Source organism: Electrophorus electricus, chromosome 17, assembly GCF_013358815.1.
Source record: "Electrophorus electricus isolate fEleEle1 chromosome 17, fEleEle1.pri, whole genome shotgun sequence".
Classification (NCBI taxonomy): Eukaryota; Metazoa; Chordata; class Actinopteri; order Gymnotiformes; family Gymnotidae; genus Electrophorus; species Electrophorus electricus.
Window position 1 is genome coordinate 10,024,577 of NC_049551.1, and position 18,230 is coordinate 10,042,806.

The 18,230-nt window shown below is 39.7% G+C and overlaps 1 protein-coding gene across 1 annotated transcript; it reads right to left on the minus strand.

Moving 5' to 3' along the window:
- Window positions 1–1,162: 1,162 nt before the first annotated feature.
- Window positions 1,163–3,266, minus strand: stc1l (stanniocalcin 1, like). The gene is made up of 4 exons (XM_027010327.2): window positions 3,111–3,266; window positions 2,868–3,010; window positions 2,476–2,687; window positions 1,163–1,802 (listed from the first exon to the last, which is right to left on the minus strand). Exons 1-4 carry the CDS (start codon window positions 3,220–3,222, stop codon window positions 1,517–1,519), a joined length of 753 nt encoding a protein of 250 aa, XP_026866128.1. The 5' UTR covers window positions 3,223–3,266; the 3' UTR covers window positions 1,163–1,516.
- Between the last annotated feature and the right edge of the window lie 14,964 nt (window positions 3,267–18,230).

Below are 18,230 nucleotides of genomic sequence, written 5' to 3' on the forward strand. Positions count from 1 at the left end.
GAGGATCACGAGGAAATGGAGACACAGGCCACGGTGGGACAGGTAGGAACCACAGGTGCAAAGAGACTGGCAATACATGATAAAAAAAAGAAACAAAACACACAATGAAAAAAGAGGAAGCAGGCTATAACAAAGACACTAGCAACAATAATAAATAATAACTAACGCTAGCGATAACAAGCAAGAAAAAATGACAGGCAGTAAGCTAACATCACCACTTAACCTAGTGGGGAGAATGGTGGCCTAATTTTGAGTCTGTGTGCCCATGCAGGCTCTAACATCCTAGCCTTCCTGTTTGCTCAGACAAGCTTGGCTAGCTTTTCACAGCAAAAAACTTTCTTTGCCTTTACCAACACCATGAAAACAAGTAGGGAGTTCAGTTTTGTTGTGAATGACCCTTGTATCATTAGCCTGGGCACTGACATAGCTCATGTTATCCACAGCATCATTAACTGGATGGAAATCTGCGAGAGAATAATGTACACTGTCAGAATCTGACATACTGGCCAGATAGCTTTTCACTTAGGTACAGCGGTTGAAATTTTACACACCTGCAAATCCCCTTGTACACTCACCAACGTAGTTATGCCTCGGTTGTATGAAATTTTAAGAAAATTAACATGGGAGGGAAAAAAAAAAATCCCCATTTCCACCAGTTTGTTGTACTTTAAGTTTTAGCATACGGTTTGCTATAGGCAGTCCCAGTCCCTTCTTTGCAGAAGAGGATATGATACTCAGGTTACATGAGTGAGGTTGAATTCCATTTATTTCACACCAAACAGCTCTAAAACTCTTGGCAAAAATGTTACTAACTCAGTACCCCAATATATTTTTCTCTCTTCTCATGTACTCTCTAATGGACATCAGTCCATAGGAATCAAATTACCAGGAATGGCCTAACAAGATCCTTTCTTATTACAGTTTACCTACTTAAATCAATTACTAACAAAATTAATAAAACAATTAATTATAACAACTCAGGTCTAACCTTAAATCTTACACTGCTACACTTGTAACTAACTTTAGTATAGCTGAACCTGTGTGCATGACAAACTTGTCATCATGTGTGTTTGCTTAATATTTCATTCACTAGATTGCTTCAAAGCAAGACTGGAGAAATCCACAGCCTCCGTTTCCAGAATATACAATAAATTAAACTGGCTTCATTTAAAATTTTTATTTATGTCCATAAATCCATATTTAGGCTATACCTGTGTTACCAGAACATCTAGGACATTATATTAACCAGCATATGAATTAAGGTACCTATAAGATGCAACAATCTATTCTGCTCTGAATTTGGCTGTGACAACAAAACAAGCAAAAAAGCAAAACTAAATAAAATATTTGGTCCTATGTGGATAAAAACATATTTTAGCTTTTTCTATAAACTATATATTACTACATTATCTTCAGTGTTGTATTTTACAAACATAATAAATGACAAAAATGCCAATAAACACCATAAACAGCAAAACTCTTTTGTGGTTGCATGGTTGTTAATGTTATCAGCATCCTATTGATTCAGTGTTTTATCTTCAACTGAACGTTTCTTGGCAAAGAGATGATTTGGATCGCTGTTATGCAGGCTAGATTGGATCTTGAATATGGGCCAGCGAAAACCTTCGTGGCCATCTATACCAGCCTGCCCAGAGTTTAGGTCCTGGGGACATGGCTTCTTCTGCAGCAGTTTGAAAATGGTTGCCATATTAGGGCTTAGTCTAGCCACAAGCCCAGACCGAACAACCTCTACAGTGTCTTCATCACACTCCATTAGGCTCTGTAGGAGAGTGCTGTAGAACCTACCACACAAAAGAATTAAAATTATATATTACTCATCACAATGCACATATACTAATCTATTTGTTTGATCTAGTTGTCATTTTCAGCGATGGTTAATTTGAAAAAAACATTAGGAATTAGACTTAGGAATTAGACTTTCACACTGATATATGAAGGCACTGAAAGAATATTGCTTGGTATGGTGACTGTTCCTTTCAAAAACAAGCTAAAAGCCAATGTAGTCCTTAAGAAAATTTTTTATTTAAAGCATACTATAACTAAATAAAGGAAAACTAGTAAATTCTTCAGTTATCTTATTACTGAGTTACTCTGCCAGTATAGAATTGTGCATCAGCTAATTTACTTATTGAGTTATGATATTTTTGATTATTTGATCTACATATCTTAAATGTTTAATCTACATCTGTAAATTAGTATTCAGATTTTAGATTTTCATGTATTATGTATTGCACTCCAGAGCCTGCTAAACTTTATATTTACTCTTAAAAGATGAATTCCATCTTTCAAGCTTAGGTGCTATGAATTAAAAATATGTAATTAAACTGCTTAAAATATTTAAAAAATAACATTACTTCAAATATCTGTGTTGTTGGCTACACAATATATCTGAAACATAAATATACTGAAACACAAATGGTAAGAGATACTGGCAGATTTGCTGCTGGGATTTACCTGTTTGGAAAATGTCTAGGCACCTGGACCACTTCCCCAATGGCATCAGGGTTGGAGCGGGCCACTGCACAGATGTCCAGCTTGCTATAACATTCCTCTTGCACCTCAGCAATCATTTTCTGGAAACTGGTACAGCGCCGAATGGTCTGAAAAACCTTGGAGGTGATGCTGTTGGCAATGCACTTGATGCTCTCTTTCACAAAAGTTTTACCCTGGAAGAGATTCAAAAACATTTTTATTTTTTAACCTGGAGTTTCTTTCCAATTAAAACATGACCTCTTGTGTACTTAAATATTTAACTATAATTAATAATTTAATTATAATAAATTTCATTATAAGCCATATAATAATTTCCATTCTTTAAAAAAAAAAAAGTCTTAATTCATTTTTACCTCTGTATTGAAAACAGCTGCTGTGTGGAAGAAGATGTTGCAGATGTCATGCATACCATCAGTGTCACAGGTGGAATTCTCCAAGCAGGCAAATGTGCTGCACCCCACTTGCGGAGCACTGCTCATACAGCGAGCAACTTCCGCTAGGCGTGGAGATAATATAATGTACATTATGGGAAATCATGTGAAGCTGTGAAATATACTGAACAATGCATGTAAAACATTAATGGACAATATACTTACATGGACTGTTGGCTGAGAAACGAACCCTTCTCTGCACAGGTGAATACTGATATGATTCAAAGGCAGATACAGCCAGGACAAGGAAAATGCCAAGTCCAAATTTTGGTAGCATTTCTGCAGCTGTAGCCAAAATGTTTCAGTTCTTTTGAATCTTACCTTAAGAGCTTGTGTTGTTTTGTGGATGGGAGCTGCCTTTATAAGTTTGAAAGTTTTAGAATAACAGGTCATAAATCTTGCTGTTTGAGTACTTATCCAATAGGAAAGAAGGCAGTAGTTTTCACAAAGGTCAAAACTTTCCATGCTTTCATAAATATTCATGACCTCCACCTCAAAAAAACCTCCTATCTTTAGTAATACTTACTGCAAATAATTGTATGTCTACATACATTTGTCAGCATAAGTTACATATGCTACAAAGCACAGAATAAAGCAAATCAGAATAAAGCAAATAATTACCAAACAAAAATGGACATTTCCCAGTAAACCTTTCATGTTGTTTTAACATCATTTTAAGAAAATTTAGGTGAGTTTAAGTGATCCAGTTTTAGTGACTTCAAACAGTGCATGGAGTGTATTTATTCAGATGAACATGTACTCACCCTACAATCCACAATCTAGAAAATGAGAACATGTAAATAAAATATAGTAAAATCATAATCATATAGCAAAAGTAAAATCTTAAAGTGCATTCTAGACAGTAAGTTTATTATTTTGACTTTATACTTTAGGATATGAGATTTAATTCAGTGTATTTCCACACATCACATTTTAAAAAAGAATGATTATGATACTAAATTGTTAGACATCAGTAATGTCATTTGTGGGCAGTTAATTAAGCTATGTTTGTGTTGCAAATAGGTGAAAAAGTACCAGTAAGAGTGTTGCCTTTTGACAAGCCATGTCTGTTACAACAAACCCAAATTATCTACTTGCCTGATACCTAACATCATCAGGCCAAGCCTTTATACCCCTGGTCTCACAGCATGTGTCTCAATATTATTCACTGCTGGTGCTTAACCATTTGCAGACTTCCTGAGAAACTCTAACACTCAATATCAATTTCATTGTTTGTAGCTGTGTTGCTTACATGATATCAATGTCCATGAACATCTGGTTCTTTTGTAATTTGGATGCATCTCTCTAACCAAGCATAATGAGCATTTAGCTCATCTGCAACTGAGGAGGTCAACTCCCTATCGCAGTTTCAACTTCCTTTGTAGTCAGTGATTGTGCGAAGTCCGTTCCACAAATGCCAACGTCCAACTGCTTTTAGTTAATGTCCATTACAGCACATAACACCGACTCTGTAAATGTAACACTGACTCTGACAGAGGTGGCAGAAATTGATTAAACCAGTAGTGTTAGTTAATCAGTCATATTGGTAACATCATATTGAGTTTTTGTATGATTACAATTGACATAATTCAATATATCACCAAAAAATATTGAATAAAATTTAAATGTCCTGATTATTATTATTTTTTCAAATTTTTTTAAAAATCAATAAATGAATAAAAACTTTCAAGTGCTCTTTGGGGCCCTAAGCAGGTGATTAGTTCTCTTATTCCTGGGGTCCACCCTGATGTACAGTAATACACTTAGATTATGATGTGTAAGTTAGCACACAATTTTATTTTTAAAATTAGTTATAAGCCAGGTCTATGAGGTGCTTTGCATCTAAAAATGGACAGTGATAAAAATGAATATTTTGGTAGGGATTTTGTGATGGCCCGAGTGCCACAGCAACTGACACAGAACTGACAACTCACACAGAAAGCCAGAGAAATTAAATTGTGACAAGGCCTATGTTGAATTACCATCAAGAAATTCTTGACTGGATCAACAGGCCAGTATGTAGCCACCTTCAGAGCCATCAAGAAGCATTCTCTGTGTAGCATTCTCTATCTGTTTGTGAGATTGTGAAGGTATTTGATATGGAGGAGTTTGTGAAGGTATTCGATATAGAAATTAACCACGTGATAAGTGGGAAGGGGAGAGCCCATCATGGAGGTGAAGCCCTTGAGGCAGTCCTCTTCCTGGGCTTTGGATTGACCCGCCACGTACTCATAACCCACACCTGGAAAAGAGAGAAGAGATGGCAGTAGCAACAGTAGGAGACCCAGCCAGGCCCACTAGACCACCCACATATTGGTCCCAGAGAAGCCAGTCTGCACCCCATGGGCCCGGCCTAGTCCCCCCAAGAAATTTCTGGGGAACCCTGGAAAACAAGACAAAAAAATACAAAAGTGATGCGAAAAGTAACATTTGAGCATTTGTATATTGCAAAACTGCTGAATTTGTGATAGTTTTCTCATTCAGATCAATCTGCTATCAGGAAAAAAAAAGCCATGTGTGCAACAAGCATTCCTATTCTGCAAATAAACATATGTTCTCATCCTTTACTATTCCTTCCAGTTGCCTCTGTCGATGACGCATTTTACCTCATTAGTGTAAAAAGGAAGTGAGGTGTTTTCCATGATGAATAACATTACCCCATAGACCTTTCCACATGTTTTCCACTAAAGGTTTAATTACTCTGATAGTGATCAAAGAGTTTACTACTTTTGGGAAATAAGACTGCTATTTGTGTTAAACTACCTTTGTTCACACAGTTTCTCATAGTGCTGGAATAAATTTTAAAAAATGCCACTTGTTGTGGCATTTATTTTTAATATGTACTGAAATATTAAAAAGTAATGTATCCTGAATTGTTCTGTTTGGGGCATGTGTATGAATAAAAAAAACCCAAAATTAATTATTTGGCAGACACTTATTCAGTGACATATATATTTAAATGTATGACAGTATATGTAGTCACTACATTCATTTGTATGACAGTATGTGTAAACATTCTGGCAGTCTTTTCATACTGGCAATCATCTCCAGTCTCTTGAGACAAAGGGGACATTATTATTAATGATTGTGGTTTCAGTGTGTATTCACTATTGTTATCCTACGGTATATCATTTATTCTTATTATTTTCTTTATGGCAATCCCTTAGCAATACCAAAAGATACCATAACAAATGTTTAGCAAGCCTCTTGAAATTTAATAGCCAATTAACCTTAACAACCACCTAGCAACAACATAGCAACTACCTACAACAAATTGTTGTTGGTATTTGATATGGAGGAGTTTATGAGGGTATTTGATAAAGTATTTGTGAGGGTAAATTCACCATGTGATAGGAGGGGAGGGGAGCATACCATTACAGAACTAATCCCCCCCACTGCCCCAAGGGGCTCCCGATGTTTTCGTTACAAAGACAGCAAACCCCAGGCCACCGTGGCAGGCTAGAAGCCACCACCAAGGGAAGTCTCTCAATGTGTGAGGGGAAAGGTGGAGTCCATGCCTCTCCCAGGGTGGTATGGTGACACTCTGTGGTAGGTCTGACTAGATGGAAGGTGCAGCAATGATCAGCAGCAGACTCGATGGAGCCAGAGGCAATGTGGTGACCAGTGACTGCAGCAGCTTCAACTGGATATGAAGTAGGGCTGTGATCCTAAATGACAGCAGCCTCAATGGGACCCAGCCGAGACAGACAACGTGATGCACCCACATAGACACTGGGTGTAAACAATGACAAAGAGGTACACCCGCAGATAACCATAAAAGGCACACAAACAAAGCGCCTGCTGGAAGGGAAATCACTGGAGGCGTGTCCCTGGCCCTGCAGGACATGCAGTGGGGCACGTCTACCCTGGGTCCAGACATGCCGAGATGAACTACAGCATCACGGGTCACAAGCCACCCAGGGAGCTACTCTATTATGCAAGACTGCGCTTTCACTTCTGAATACTATGAAAAAGCATTTCCAAGCATTAATAATCACATTAAAAACAGCGCACGACAAAACAAAACCAGAAAATGGGGAGGAACTTGAATGGCTAAGTGAAGCCTCGGGAGAGAGACAGACTCGAGAGGGAAAGGGACGTGTAAAAACATGAACACCCTCACAGACAAGAAGTGATGTGTAACACGAGGACTCACAGACCTCAATACCTGACGTCATTTGCTAGGAGCTTGGCTCAAAACTTTAGCAAAAAGACACAGCACTGAATGACTGGGTCACTGGGCTTATATAAGCTCTAGCCCAGCTGTTGGGCGTTAAGCCCGATTAGTGGTATGGTTGACTCGAGGCCTCCCTCTGGTGGCCAGAGGGGGCCTCGGCCTGGTGCCAACCCTTACAGTATCCCTCCGGAAGGGGCAGCTCCTGACATCCCAAGGCCAGCTGCATGATCCCGCCGAAAAGCCCAAATGAGTTCACGGTCCAGGATGTGACGGGAGGGCACCTAGAGCGGCCAAATACTGGACTCCACCACGAACCCACCGGACGTCCAGGAAACGTTCGACCGTGTATGCTGGTGCACCATCCACCATGCGTAGACCCGGCGGGTCGGAGGAGCTCCACCACACACAACATGGGCCTAAGGTGAGACACGTGGAAAGTGGGGTGAACACGTAGTGACGGCGGAAGGGCAAGGCGATAAGAAACTCTAGCCCAGATGTTCGGTGTTAAACCTGACTGGTGGTATGGTTGACTCGAGGCCTCCCTATGGTGGCCGGAGGGGGCCTTGGCCTGGTGCCAACCCTTACACTTTCCAAAGCTTAGAATCATCTTATACTCTGTTTCAATGCATGACATATTGCTTTTAACCAAAATGAAATGCATAGGAAACCATGTTTTAACACTAATTTTATCTGAAATATTTTGTCCATGTGAAAACTAACTGTTTTACCATATTTGCAATATTCTCTTTGTAAGTAATAGCGACTCTCTTTTTCACTTCTGCCCAGTACAAAACAACATTTCCAAGCATTGTAATTGACTTATACACAGATTCATGGCCAGAACATAGTTTTTAACTAGAATGTGATGCAATGGAAACCACAAAGTAACCCTGAAATATTTTATCCAAGTGAAAACTAAGTGTTTTTCCATGTTTGCAATATACTCATTGTAAGTATTAGCAACTCTGTTCTTTCAAATTTGCCCACTATGAAACATGTATTCCAAGCATTGCAATTAACTTATACGCTGATTCATTGCAAGATATACTGTTTTTAACCAAAATGTAATGCACAAGAAAACTCTTTGTAACACGTATTTTTTACTGAAAACACTTTGTGGAAGGGAAAACTAGCTGTTTTAACACATTTGCAATATGCTGCAAGTAATACCACCTCAGTTCACTTCTGCCCAGTAGGAAAAAGTCATTGCAAAGCTTATAATCAACTTATACTCTGTTTCATTGCGTCATATTGTTTTTAACCTGAAAGTAATGCATAGGAGAACACGTTGTAAAACTTGTTTAAAAAGAAATTCTTGTTGCAAGATGCTCATTGTAAGTATTAGCAACTTTGTTCTGTCACATTTGCCCATTATGAAACAAGCAATGTAATCAACTTATACTCTGTTTCAGTTCAAGATATACTTTTTTAACCAAAATGTAATGCATAAGAAAACCTCACTGTAACATGTATTTCTACTGAAAACAGATTATTCTAGTGAAAATAAGCTGTTTTAACATGTTTTTCATAGCACACATTGCAAGTAAGTTTTTTCACTTCTGCCCACTATGAAACACATTTTCCAAGCATTGTAATCGACTTATACCCTGTCTCAATGCAAGATATACTGTTTTTAACCAAAATGTAATGCCTAAGTAAACTGTTGTAACATGTATTTTAAATGAAAACAGATTGTTCAAGTGAAAATAAACTGTTGTAACATGTTTTTAAAAGTGCACATTGCAAGAAATTGCAATTCTGTTCTTTCACTTCTGCTTATAATTGGCTTATACTCAGTCTAGGCCAGACAAACTGTTTTTAAAAGAAACGTAATGCATGAGACAACACGTTGTAACGTATTTCAACTGAAAACAAATTGTTCAATTGAAAATAAGTTGTTGTAACATGTTTTTCAAAATACACATTGCAAGTAATTGTGAGTCTATTATTTCACTTCTGCCCAGTACAAAACATCGATTCCAAGCATTGTAATCGACTTATACTCTGTTTCAATGCAAGATATATTGTTTTTAACCAACCTGTAATGCATAAGAAAACACTTTGTAATGTATTTTTTAGTGAAAACAGTTTGTGGAAGGGAAAACCAGCTGTTTTACCATGTTTGCAATATGCTGCAAGTAATACCAACTCAGTTCTTTCACTTCTGCCAAGTAGGCAAAATTCATTTGCAAGCTTTTAGTCAACTTATACTCTGTTTCACCTCAAGTCATATTGTTTTTAACCAGAAAGTAATGCATAGGAGAACACGTTGTAAAACTTATTTAAAAATAAATTCTTGTTATATAAGTGAAAATTGTTTTACCACGTTTGCAATATGCTCATTGTATGTATTAGCAACTCTGATCTTTCACATTTGCCCACCAAGCATTGTAATCAACTTATACTCTGTTTCAATGCTAGATATATGGTTTTTAAACAACATGAACATTAACAAAGACTACATAAACAATGACTGACAATATTGCATGAACCAACAGAGGTTTAAATACATACAGACACACACAACACTAAACCATGTGCAGGTATGTGCTACAAAGGAGGGCATGGTTATAAACAAGACAAACGTGAATCCCACTGCGCGCAGCGGGCTGTACCACATGAGCAGTGGCAAGGGGAGCGTTCCGTAACACTTTAAAATAATAATTACTGAATTAGAAGTAAAAACAGTCAATTAAATTATAAAAACCCAAAAAACTGTTAAAAAAAACTACTAAAGTAATTTCACTGGAACGCATTTAATAACCAACAATATACAAAAAAAACACACACACACACACACACACACACACATATATATATATATATATATATATATATATATATATATTGCTGATTATTGTCATTATATATATATATATTGCTGATTGCTGTCATTGTGACTGCCCTAAAAAAAAAAGCCCCTGTCAGTCGCAATGACAGCAATCCTCTACCCCTCGCGGCCCCATCCCACTCTCCATGAATATGTCTCCAGTGCCGCTAGTTCCATCAAACACTCTTCCAGCATCTCTACAAGCTGAAATTGTTGCCCATTTACTTTGTGCAATAGAATACAGAATAAACTGCTATCCATTGAATTTGTGAAATGCAAAGTGGTGTAAATCAGTGCTCATTCACTTTGTGAAGCACAAAAAACAATATATCAGTGTGCATCACTTTGTGAGAAGCACAATACAGTATAAATCAGTGCACATGCACTTTGTGAAGTAAAATATAGAATTAAACAGTGCTCATTCACTTTTAAAAGTACAAATGATTTTGAAACAGTGCTAATAATGAATAATGAAAAAAGGAATAAATATAAAACTATATACAACTATTTACAATGGGGTGAGTGGGCTGGTCAGCAGACCACTGAACCAGTCCAGCATCTCCTCTTCATCTCCTCCATCCACTGCTTCACGGTCTTGCTCGCTGCTACCATGCAGAAGTGCACCACACGAAAACGGCTGTGGCCAAACACAGATGCAGCCTCTTGGTCAGTGCCAGCCACCCAGCCTCAGCTGACCCTCTGACGCTGCTCTCTGGGCAACGTCTGTTTCCAGCCCTTGCGCGGAAGCACCTCGAACAAACAAACAGACACATCTTGAATATGGGCTGGGCGTTTTCCTGAACCTAAGACAAAAGCACCAGAAGCAGGGTGATGCTGCTCACCTCAGCAGCGTGAAGCAAATTTATGTCGTTATGTGCAGCTATGTTGAAATAAGCAGATTAAATAAAGATGACACAGTTTTAGCCAACAGAAGTGAAGAGCACTGCTTAACATGCATTTAATGATTTAATGATTAAGTACAGAATGAATTAATAACCGTGTGTTGTGAAATAGAGACTATTCTAACACCACCATCTCGCATCACCTACCTTACCGCTTCCAAGTCCTTCCCATTATAGCTGCATTACAATGCATCACAACAAAACAAGTTACAGTCAGGCCAAACAACAAGACAGAGCTTCAATTTTATACTTGTGTAGTTCATTCAGTCCATTCAGCAGGACAAGTCACCTTCGGTGTCCAGTTCCATGGACATAGCCAGCAGCTCGGCATCAGAAGGCTCATGTGCGTGGCTTCTGGCTGTGGAACTCCGATGGCTGGAGGAGTCTGTGTACAGCCAGAAGGAGCAACTTCAGACACCAGAAAGGAGTCATATGCCTCTCCCCACACAAGCAATAAAACCTGGAAGATGGGGCGCAGGTGCCAGAGTAGGAAGAGATGGGGAGGCGTTTGCCACAGTTGCGGCGCGTGTCTGCTGCTGGGAGGCGGGGCTATCAAATTACTTCACAAGTGTTTTCCACGCACAAGTGGCATGATTGGCAGCTGTTTCAATAAAAAGAGAATGCTTGCACAAAAATGTAGATGCCTCATTTGCCTTGTTTGTTTTTCCCTTTAGCTACATATAGCTCTGCGTCCAGTGGCGAGCGCCTGTGCGTTGTATTCAGGTTTTTGGCACACCTAGTAGAAAATACTGTGTAGCTACTTAGTAATTTCATATATGTGCTCAAACATGTTCAATTTATTAGACATGACCCTGGTGAATCAGTAAATGTAGAGCATGACTGCAAATGAATCTCCAGATTTAGTACAGTACACAGATGACATTATACTGACTGCTCCAAATACACATTTTAAAACCCATATATAAAAGGCACCTTTTTTTTCTTTTTACATTTTCTTTTGTATTTGATGAGCTCAAATGGAACCTAAATGATGGAAAAATAAACCTGGATGTGAATGGCTGTCTTGTCCCAAGTGTCTAATTCAGTTTGAATCCTGAATGATCATTGTGCTATGTGTACAATTACAGATAACTAGTGTTCTAAACAATAACTACTTCAAAAACGAGCTTAAAACGGGAGGTACATAACCTAGTGATGCACCCCTTTTAAAAAAAGAAAAAAAAGGTAATTATGATTAAAAGCAGGGTGACTAGTATCTAGGGCCAATGCAATAAACCCTGAAAGGAGGACATATGGTGGATGGAGATATGACACCACAGCACACAATAGGATGGTTATCAGGTATTGAACTAACAGCTGACCAAGTTCAACTAGAAATCTAATGTTTTACTTCTACTCTTTGAAATGAAAGGATGTGCTAACCATTGAGAACTGAAAAAAAAATAAAATTTTGGGCATTTTGACAGAACTGCCAACTTCATAACTGACTCGCTAGCATTTAGAGCGCTGACTTTCTGAAGTTAGCAGGTAGGCAAGAAACCATTGACATGTAAGTATTTGCTTTGACATGTATTTACTTTGACATGTCTGTGTCCCAGTGACATTGATATCACTGATCAATTGAAAACAACCACCAGTTCAGCAGCTTACTGCGGAAGACAGATCCGCCAGTTGGAGGACAAAGAACTGAAAATCTGATTGTCTGCCCCCGTTGTCAATATTCAAGAAAGTAAAAAAAAGCAAAGAAAAAACACACTCTAAAGTGAAAAGACAACAACTCAAAAGAAAGATAAAGAAAACAGAAGTACCCTCTTGATGGAGGAATCCTGGCATTCAGTGTGCATGGGAGCGTGTCTCTCGCTGGGTGCTGCCTGTTTGTTCCTTTTTCTCACTGTTTAGGATGAACAGTATAAAGTTGGGCTGAGAAAGGAGAAGTTGCCTTTCCTTGTGTATGTGTAATTGAGATGCCCTCAGGCTGAGTCTTTGAATAAACTTTATTTTTCTTTTTTACCCTGCCTCTGAGTCAATTCATAGCACAGCAATTGCTGTGATCATTATATTGTTTCTCTAACCTGTCCAGAAAAATTTCCACGACAGTTGACATCGCTTGCTTCATAATTCTAAGATTAAACAGATAATCCAAATATATTCAAATACCTTGTGGCAAAGCCTGTACTTTGAAAAGGTTATGGCAAAGTGATAGTTTATTGAGTTTATATGACCTCACGCACTGTGAGAAAAAAGTGCAATAGTAAACTTTGCTTTCATGAGTTTTGACACTTGTGTTTGGTTCTTCTGTGAGGTAGGGTGGGGCTGCTGATAGATGCTGTGTGAGCAGAGCACATCAGACACAAACCACCATCATGTATACCAATGCCAGTCTGTGCAATGAAGAAGTACCACGTGTGGCTAAAACATTGACTCGTGCTGTGCAATAAATTTGTGCTTCCATGAGTTCTGTAGGCTATATGCTAAAATATTGATGAATCAATTCTAGGAGCTAGGACGCTTCTGTAATTCTGTATCTGTGACTGTTTTCTGTGCCATGGTGCAGTGTGCATAATGTGCCTCTGTGAAAGCACACACAAAAGTCATCAAGTGACTGTCCTCCCTCCTATGTAGCTAGGCTGTAGACTGATGTCTACATTCACACAATCATGAAAAAACTGACATAAAGATACTACACTACTGGAAACAAACAAGAGAAACTCAAGAGCAATACGATCAAATTTGTGCTGTGAACTGGATGGCATGCTGACATGTCTTTGGTAACACCATTATTCTCAACCAACAGAAATATTAGCTGGAATTAGAAAACAGTCAGCATAAATTCTCTCAGTCCTTGAGAGGATACTTCTTACACTTTTTGTTTCATTTTCTGAGCATCCCCCATTTCCTGGCTAACTAAGCACTTCCTAGTTTTCCTGCTATCCTCTGTTTCCATGGTTCCCTGTCTCCTCCTGTTTAGCTTCAGCTGTTCCTCGTTTGTGATTCATTAGTGTTTCTATTTAAACTTTGTTCTCCTTATCTTGTGGTTGCAAGTGATTATGTCCCTGTATATATCAATTTCCCTCTCTTGATCTCACTTCTCTTTCCACTGTTCATATTCTCTGCATTGTAGGACGTTACACTCTCCTTGTTCATATTCGCCAGTATTATTCTGTTCCCATTCCTCATCGGGTGTTCTCCTGTTTGTTTAACTTTCTCTCTGTATTCCTGTCTACGTTGCTCTCCCTTTTCATGTTCACTAGTGTTGTACTTGTTCCCAGTCCTCGTCAGGTGATCTCGTGTCGATTCTCTTCCGTCTAGGTTTCTTCTCTCACAATCTTATACACAAGTGTTGCCTGGTCTTCCTTTTAGTTCTGTTATCTGTGTTTTTGTCTTGTGTGCCTAGTTAAAGTAGCCCAGGTCTGTATATTTCTATTCCTTATTGTTTCCCTTCCCTGCTCATCCTAATTTGGGTTCATCGTTAGTCATTCTTGAGTGTTTAATTTCCCTAGTCTCCCAGTATTCATCCACACCCTGTTACTAGTTAGTCTTCATTAGTTTCTACATTGTACTGCTCGGTTTTGTTTTCCTGGTTAGTTTGTTTAATAAACTTATTATTCATTTAGTCTATCCTGTCTGTTATGTCTTCCCTGGTCTTCAATTCTTCTCACTCTCACGGCCGAGGTGTTGTCACTTTGGGTGTGTGTTCGCTCTCATCCTCCCCCTCGTTACACTGAGGCTTCAGAAGGTCATTATGTGCTATAATTTTTATTAAGTAAAGATGGACAAAAACACATTGAAAATATTTTGAAACAAATCACAAGCACAATTTATACCAAAATCTAATGTATTTGTCACAGTACGGCCTGTCCCCCCCCCAAACGTCTCCTCGTATGTGTATGTGTGTTCGTCAATGTGGCCATGCCTTCCTTGTGTCTCACACCTACTCCTTATTGTGTCGGTATCATATGTATAAAGGTCTGTCATTTACATGTTGTCAGTTTTTGACTCTTGTTAGTGTGCCTCCAGCGTTACAAAGAAACCGACCGACGAAAGATGCCTGGGAAGGAGAGCAAGAAAAGGAAGGGGAAGAAAGGAGGTAAACGCCCTTCCACATCCCGCGCAGCGAGACCCTCCGTCATCCTGGCCTCACTCCACACTTCCACCATGTGGGAGGAGGCCACTGGATGATTTTGGACCAAGTATGGTCCAGGGATTTTGGACCAAGTATGGTCCAGGGTCGGACTCTGCGGAGTCCTACAGACCCCAGCCGGACGCTGATGATCGGTACATGGAGGTGGACTCCGCTGGGTCTTATGACCAGTATATGGACTTCTACGAGGGGTACGCGGATCATGGAGAATACGGGTTAGACTATGGGAAGGACCCGTCCATGGAGGTGGAGGAGGTCCTCTATGGGGATCCCCTCAACGGCAATGACGTGGTGTCTGCGGACTCCGAGAGAGACGATGCCCTGGCACGTCAGATACCGCCCAAGGCTCCGCCTAGGAGGCGCTGCTCGGGAACGAACAGACTTTCCCGAGCGGTACAAAGAGGGGCAAACGAGCCTCGGGGATACTCAACCCATTAGGGTGTACAGCCCCGGAACTCGTGCACTGGTACCTAAGCCTCATAGAGGCAAGGGGGAGGCATCACCAGTGCCCACCCCAAAGACAGGCAAAGCAACTGGTGTGCCTCCTGTAGTGGGTGCACGGAGGTCACCACCCCCCAAATCGGCGAGAGGTGATCCCCCACAGGTGGGTGGGACTTCAGCCCAGCCGACAACTGGGGGAAAGGCCGGCCTCCCTGGACTTTACACGAGCCCTTTATGTAATTTTGTACCCATCCCTGTCGGCCTCCCTGGACTTTACACGAGTCCTTTATGTAATTTTGTACCCATCCCTGTCACAGTGTGTCTGTCCCCATCACGTTGTCTGTGCCTGTCGCTTTGTCCCCCTTTGTGTCTGTGCCTGTGCCTGTCAGTGTGTCTGCCCCTGTGTCTGTCATCGTCCTGATCCCTGTTCTTCCCCCCGCTGGCCTGTGTTGGGTCACTCGGTGCCCTAGTCGCGCCGTTTGGGTCGCGCCCTTGAGGGGGGGGGCTCTGTCACGGTACAGCACCTCTCCACCAAACGTCTCCGTGCGTGTGTGTGTTTTCGTCAATGTGGCCACGGCCTCCTTGTGTCACACACCTGCTCCTTATTGTGTCGTTATCATATGTATAAAGGTCTGACGTTTATGCGTTTGGGTTGTCAGTTTTTGACTCTGTTAGTTTGCGTGTCTGAGTGTTAAATAAACGTATGTTGGTGTTTCACGCTACTCGTCTCCACATCCTGCCTAAAGCCTCCAGCGTTACAGTATTGATGAAGTAAAAATACTAATGTTGATCTAAACAATTGGTACATGTAATTTCTAATTCAATTACAGCAAAAATATGTTAAGAAATTCTGAACATTTTGCCTTACTAAATGTGACATTGGAGAAGCATGAGTGAATTGTGAGTGAGGGACACATATAAATTTTAATTTAAAAAACCCACTAGAACCACACAGCAGAGCGAAGGCTTGCAGGGCTCTCGTCAGACCATCAATGAGAAGCACTGAACACGGGCACCTGTGGGGTTGAAATATGTAGAATAATAATCAGTAAACTGTTGATTGTGGAAGGGGAGTGGAGTGTGAGTCCTAGTTGAGTACCAGGAGTGTGACACTAAAAAGTCAATGTGGGCACGCTGACCACTACTGCAGGCATGGAACTGTGTGAGATCCTGGGGGATGTCCTAAAATTTACAAATTAAACTGAATCAAGAGGCTTCTTTGGCCACTGACTACTGAAAGCTGCCTTTCCAGTGATAATTCATTTGACTTTCAGGCAGAAATGCTTGGTTGAGAAGATGAAAATTAGCATCTTAAGGCAACTAAAGTCACTGAATGCATAAAGTCAATTAATCCATAGCACAATATAATTCTGAGTGCTCTGTTCATACAATGCTAAGGTCATGTGACACAGTAGTGCAGCTACACAAACGCCCCGTAGCTACCTTGCACGTTTCTTTCCCGTCTGCATCTAAAATAGCCCAGGCAAATATTTTTCAGGAGACTAGACGCATTATATACATGATGAGCCACTTGCATAAGGGAGAAGTGAAGGGAAAATGGATGAAAAAAAGGAGTTTTCACTTGTTCAAAAAAAGAGAAAGGGACAGTCTCTGAATTCTGCAGTCTAGGTTATGTGATAAAAAAATGTAATGTATTACAACTTCCTTATAACTATTTTTAAGATTTTGACAACAAATATGATGCCATAAAGTTCTCAAAATATATTACTTAAAATAAAATTGTAAATGTAAATTGTAAAAGTAAAATGACAGATAATCATTTTCCAAATGAAAGATAAGGTCAAATTAAATGCTTTAGAGCATGAGAGTGCTTACTCTGTGTGTGTGTGTGTGTGTGTGTGTGTGTGTTGTGTGTGTGTGTGTGTGTGTGTGTGTGTGTGTGTGTGTGTGTGTGTAGATGGTTACCTACACACACATTTTAAACGAGAGCAGCAGTGCTATAGATGATCTCATCATGGACAACTGGGGACTGCTGGAACAGGGACAGGTCAGGGATGAAGCTCAGATAAAGTCTTCATCAGAACAACTGCTGTTCACAATTTAGATGCATAACATGAATTTAGCATTTAATCCTAATACCGCATTCTTTTAAGCAACTAATCTTATACTGTGCTGTTGCTACCAAACACACACAAACAAATAACAATTCATCTAATCTGTCCCTTCTAAACAAGAAGGAAATTAATAATAATAATAATAATAATAATAATAATAGTAGGGAAATGTAGTGTCACAGTTTTGCCCCTCCCTGGTGTCTTTGGTGCCCCGGTTCCAGTCTTTTGTCTTTGCCACCTCATTTTGTTAGTTATGCCACTGGTTTTGTTTTCCTTGCCTGTTGTCATGCATTTCTCTATTCTTGCTCATTAGTACATGCTTTTAACCCTGTGTTTATTCAGTCTCGTCTGAATGTCTGTTTGTGCTTGTTCTGTCCCGTATAGTTATCCTAGTTGTAGTTTGAATGTTAACTGTTCCCCTTCTAAAGAGTGGACAGACTGTGGCAACACCAGCTAATGTATTGCTAAGGTGTAATGCAACATTAACAATCATATTACATTTCAAAATAAAGTCATACCTTCTCTACGTCACTTTGACTTGTTTTCTGCTTAGATTTGAAAGCAATTGAACTGTATCTCACCACACTGTCAAACTAAAAAAGCAGGATTGGATGGTACTTTTTCATTTTATCCAGGAATTTAGTAGGCTTATTTCATGTTTATCATCTAATCAATAAAATAATTGAAATTACACATGAAGTTCCATACAACCCGTGGTGGTAGCAGCAGTGTCCATGTTTACCTCTGCAGTGCTGGTT

Excerpts from the sequence above, each read along its gene's own strand:
- stc1l (XM_027010327.2), bottom strand. The coding sequence starts at position 3,222 with ATGCTACCAAAATTTGGACTTGGCATTTTCCTTGTCCTGGCTGTATCT. Across the intron at positions 3,011-3,110 it reads TTTCTCAGCCAACAGTCCAT|CGGAAGTTGCTCGCTGTATG; the intron begins GTAAGTATATTG and ends CTCCACGCCTAG. Across the intron at positions 1,803-2,475 it reads CCTAGACATTTTCCAAACAG|GTTCTACAGCACTCTCCTAC; the intron begins GTAAATCCCAGC and ends TTTGTGTGGTAG.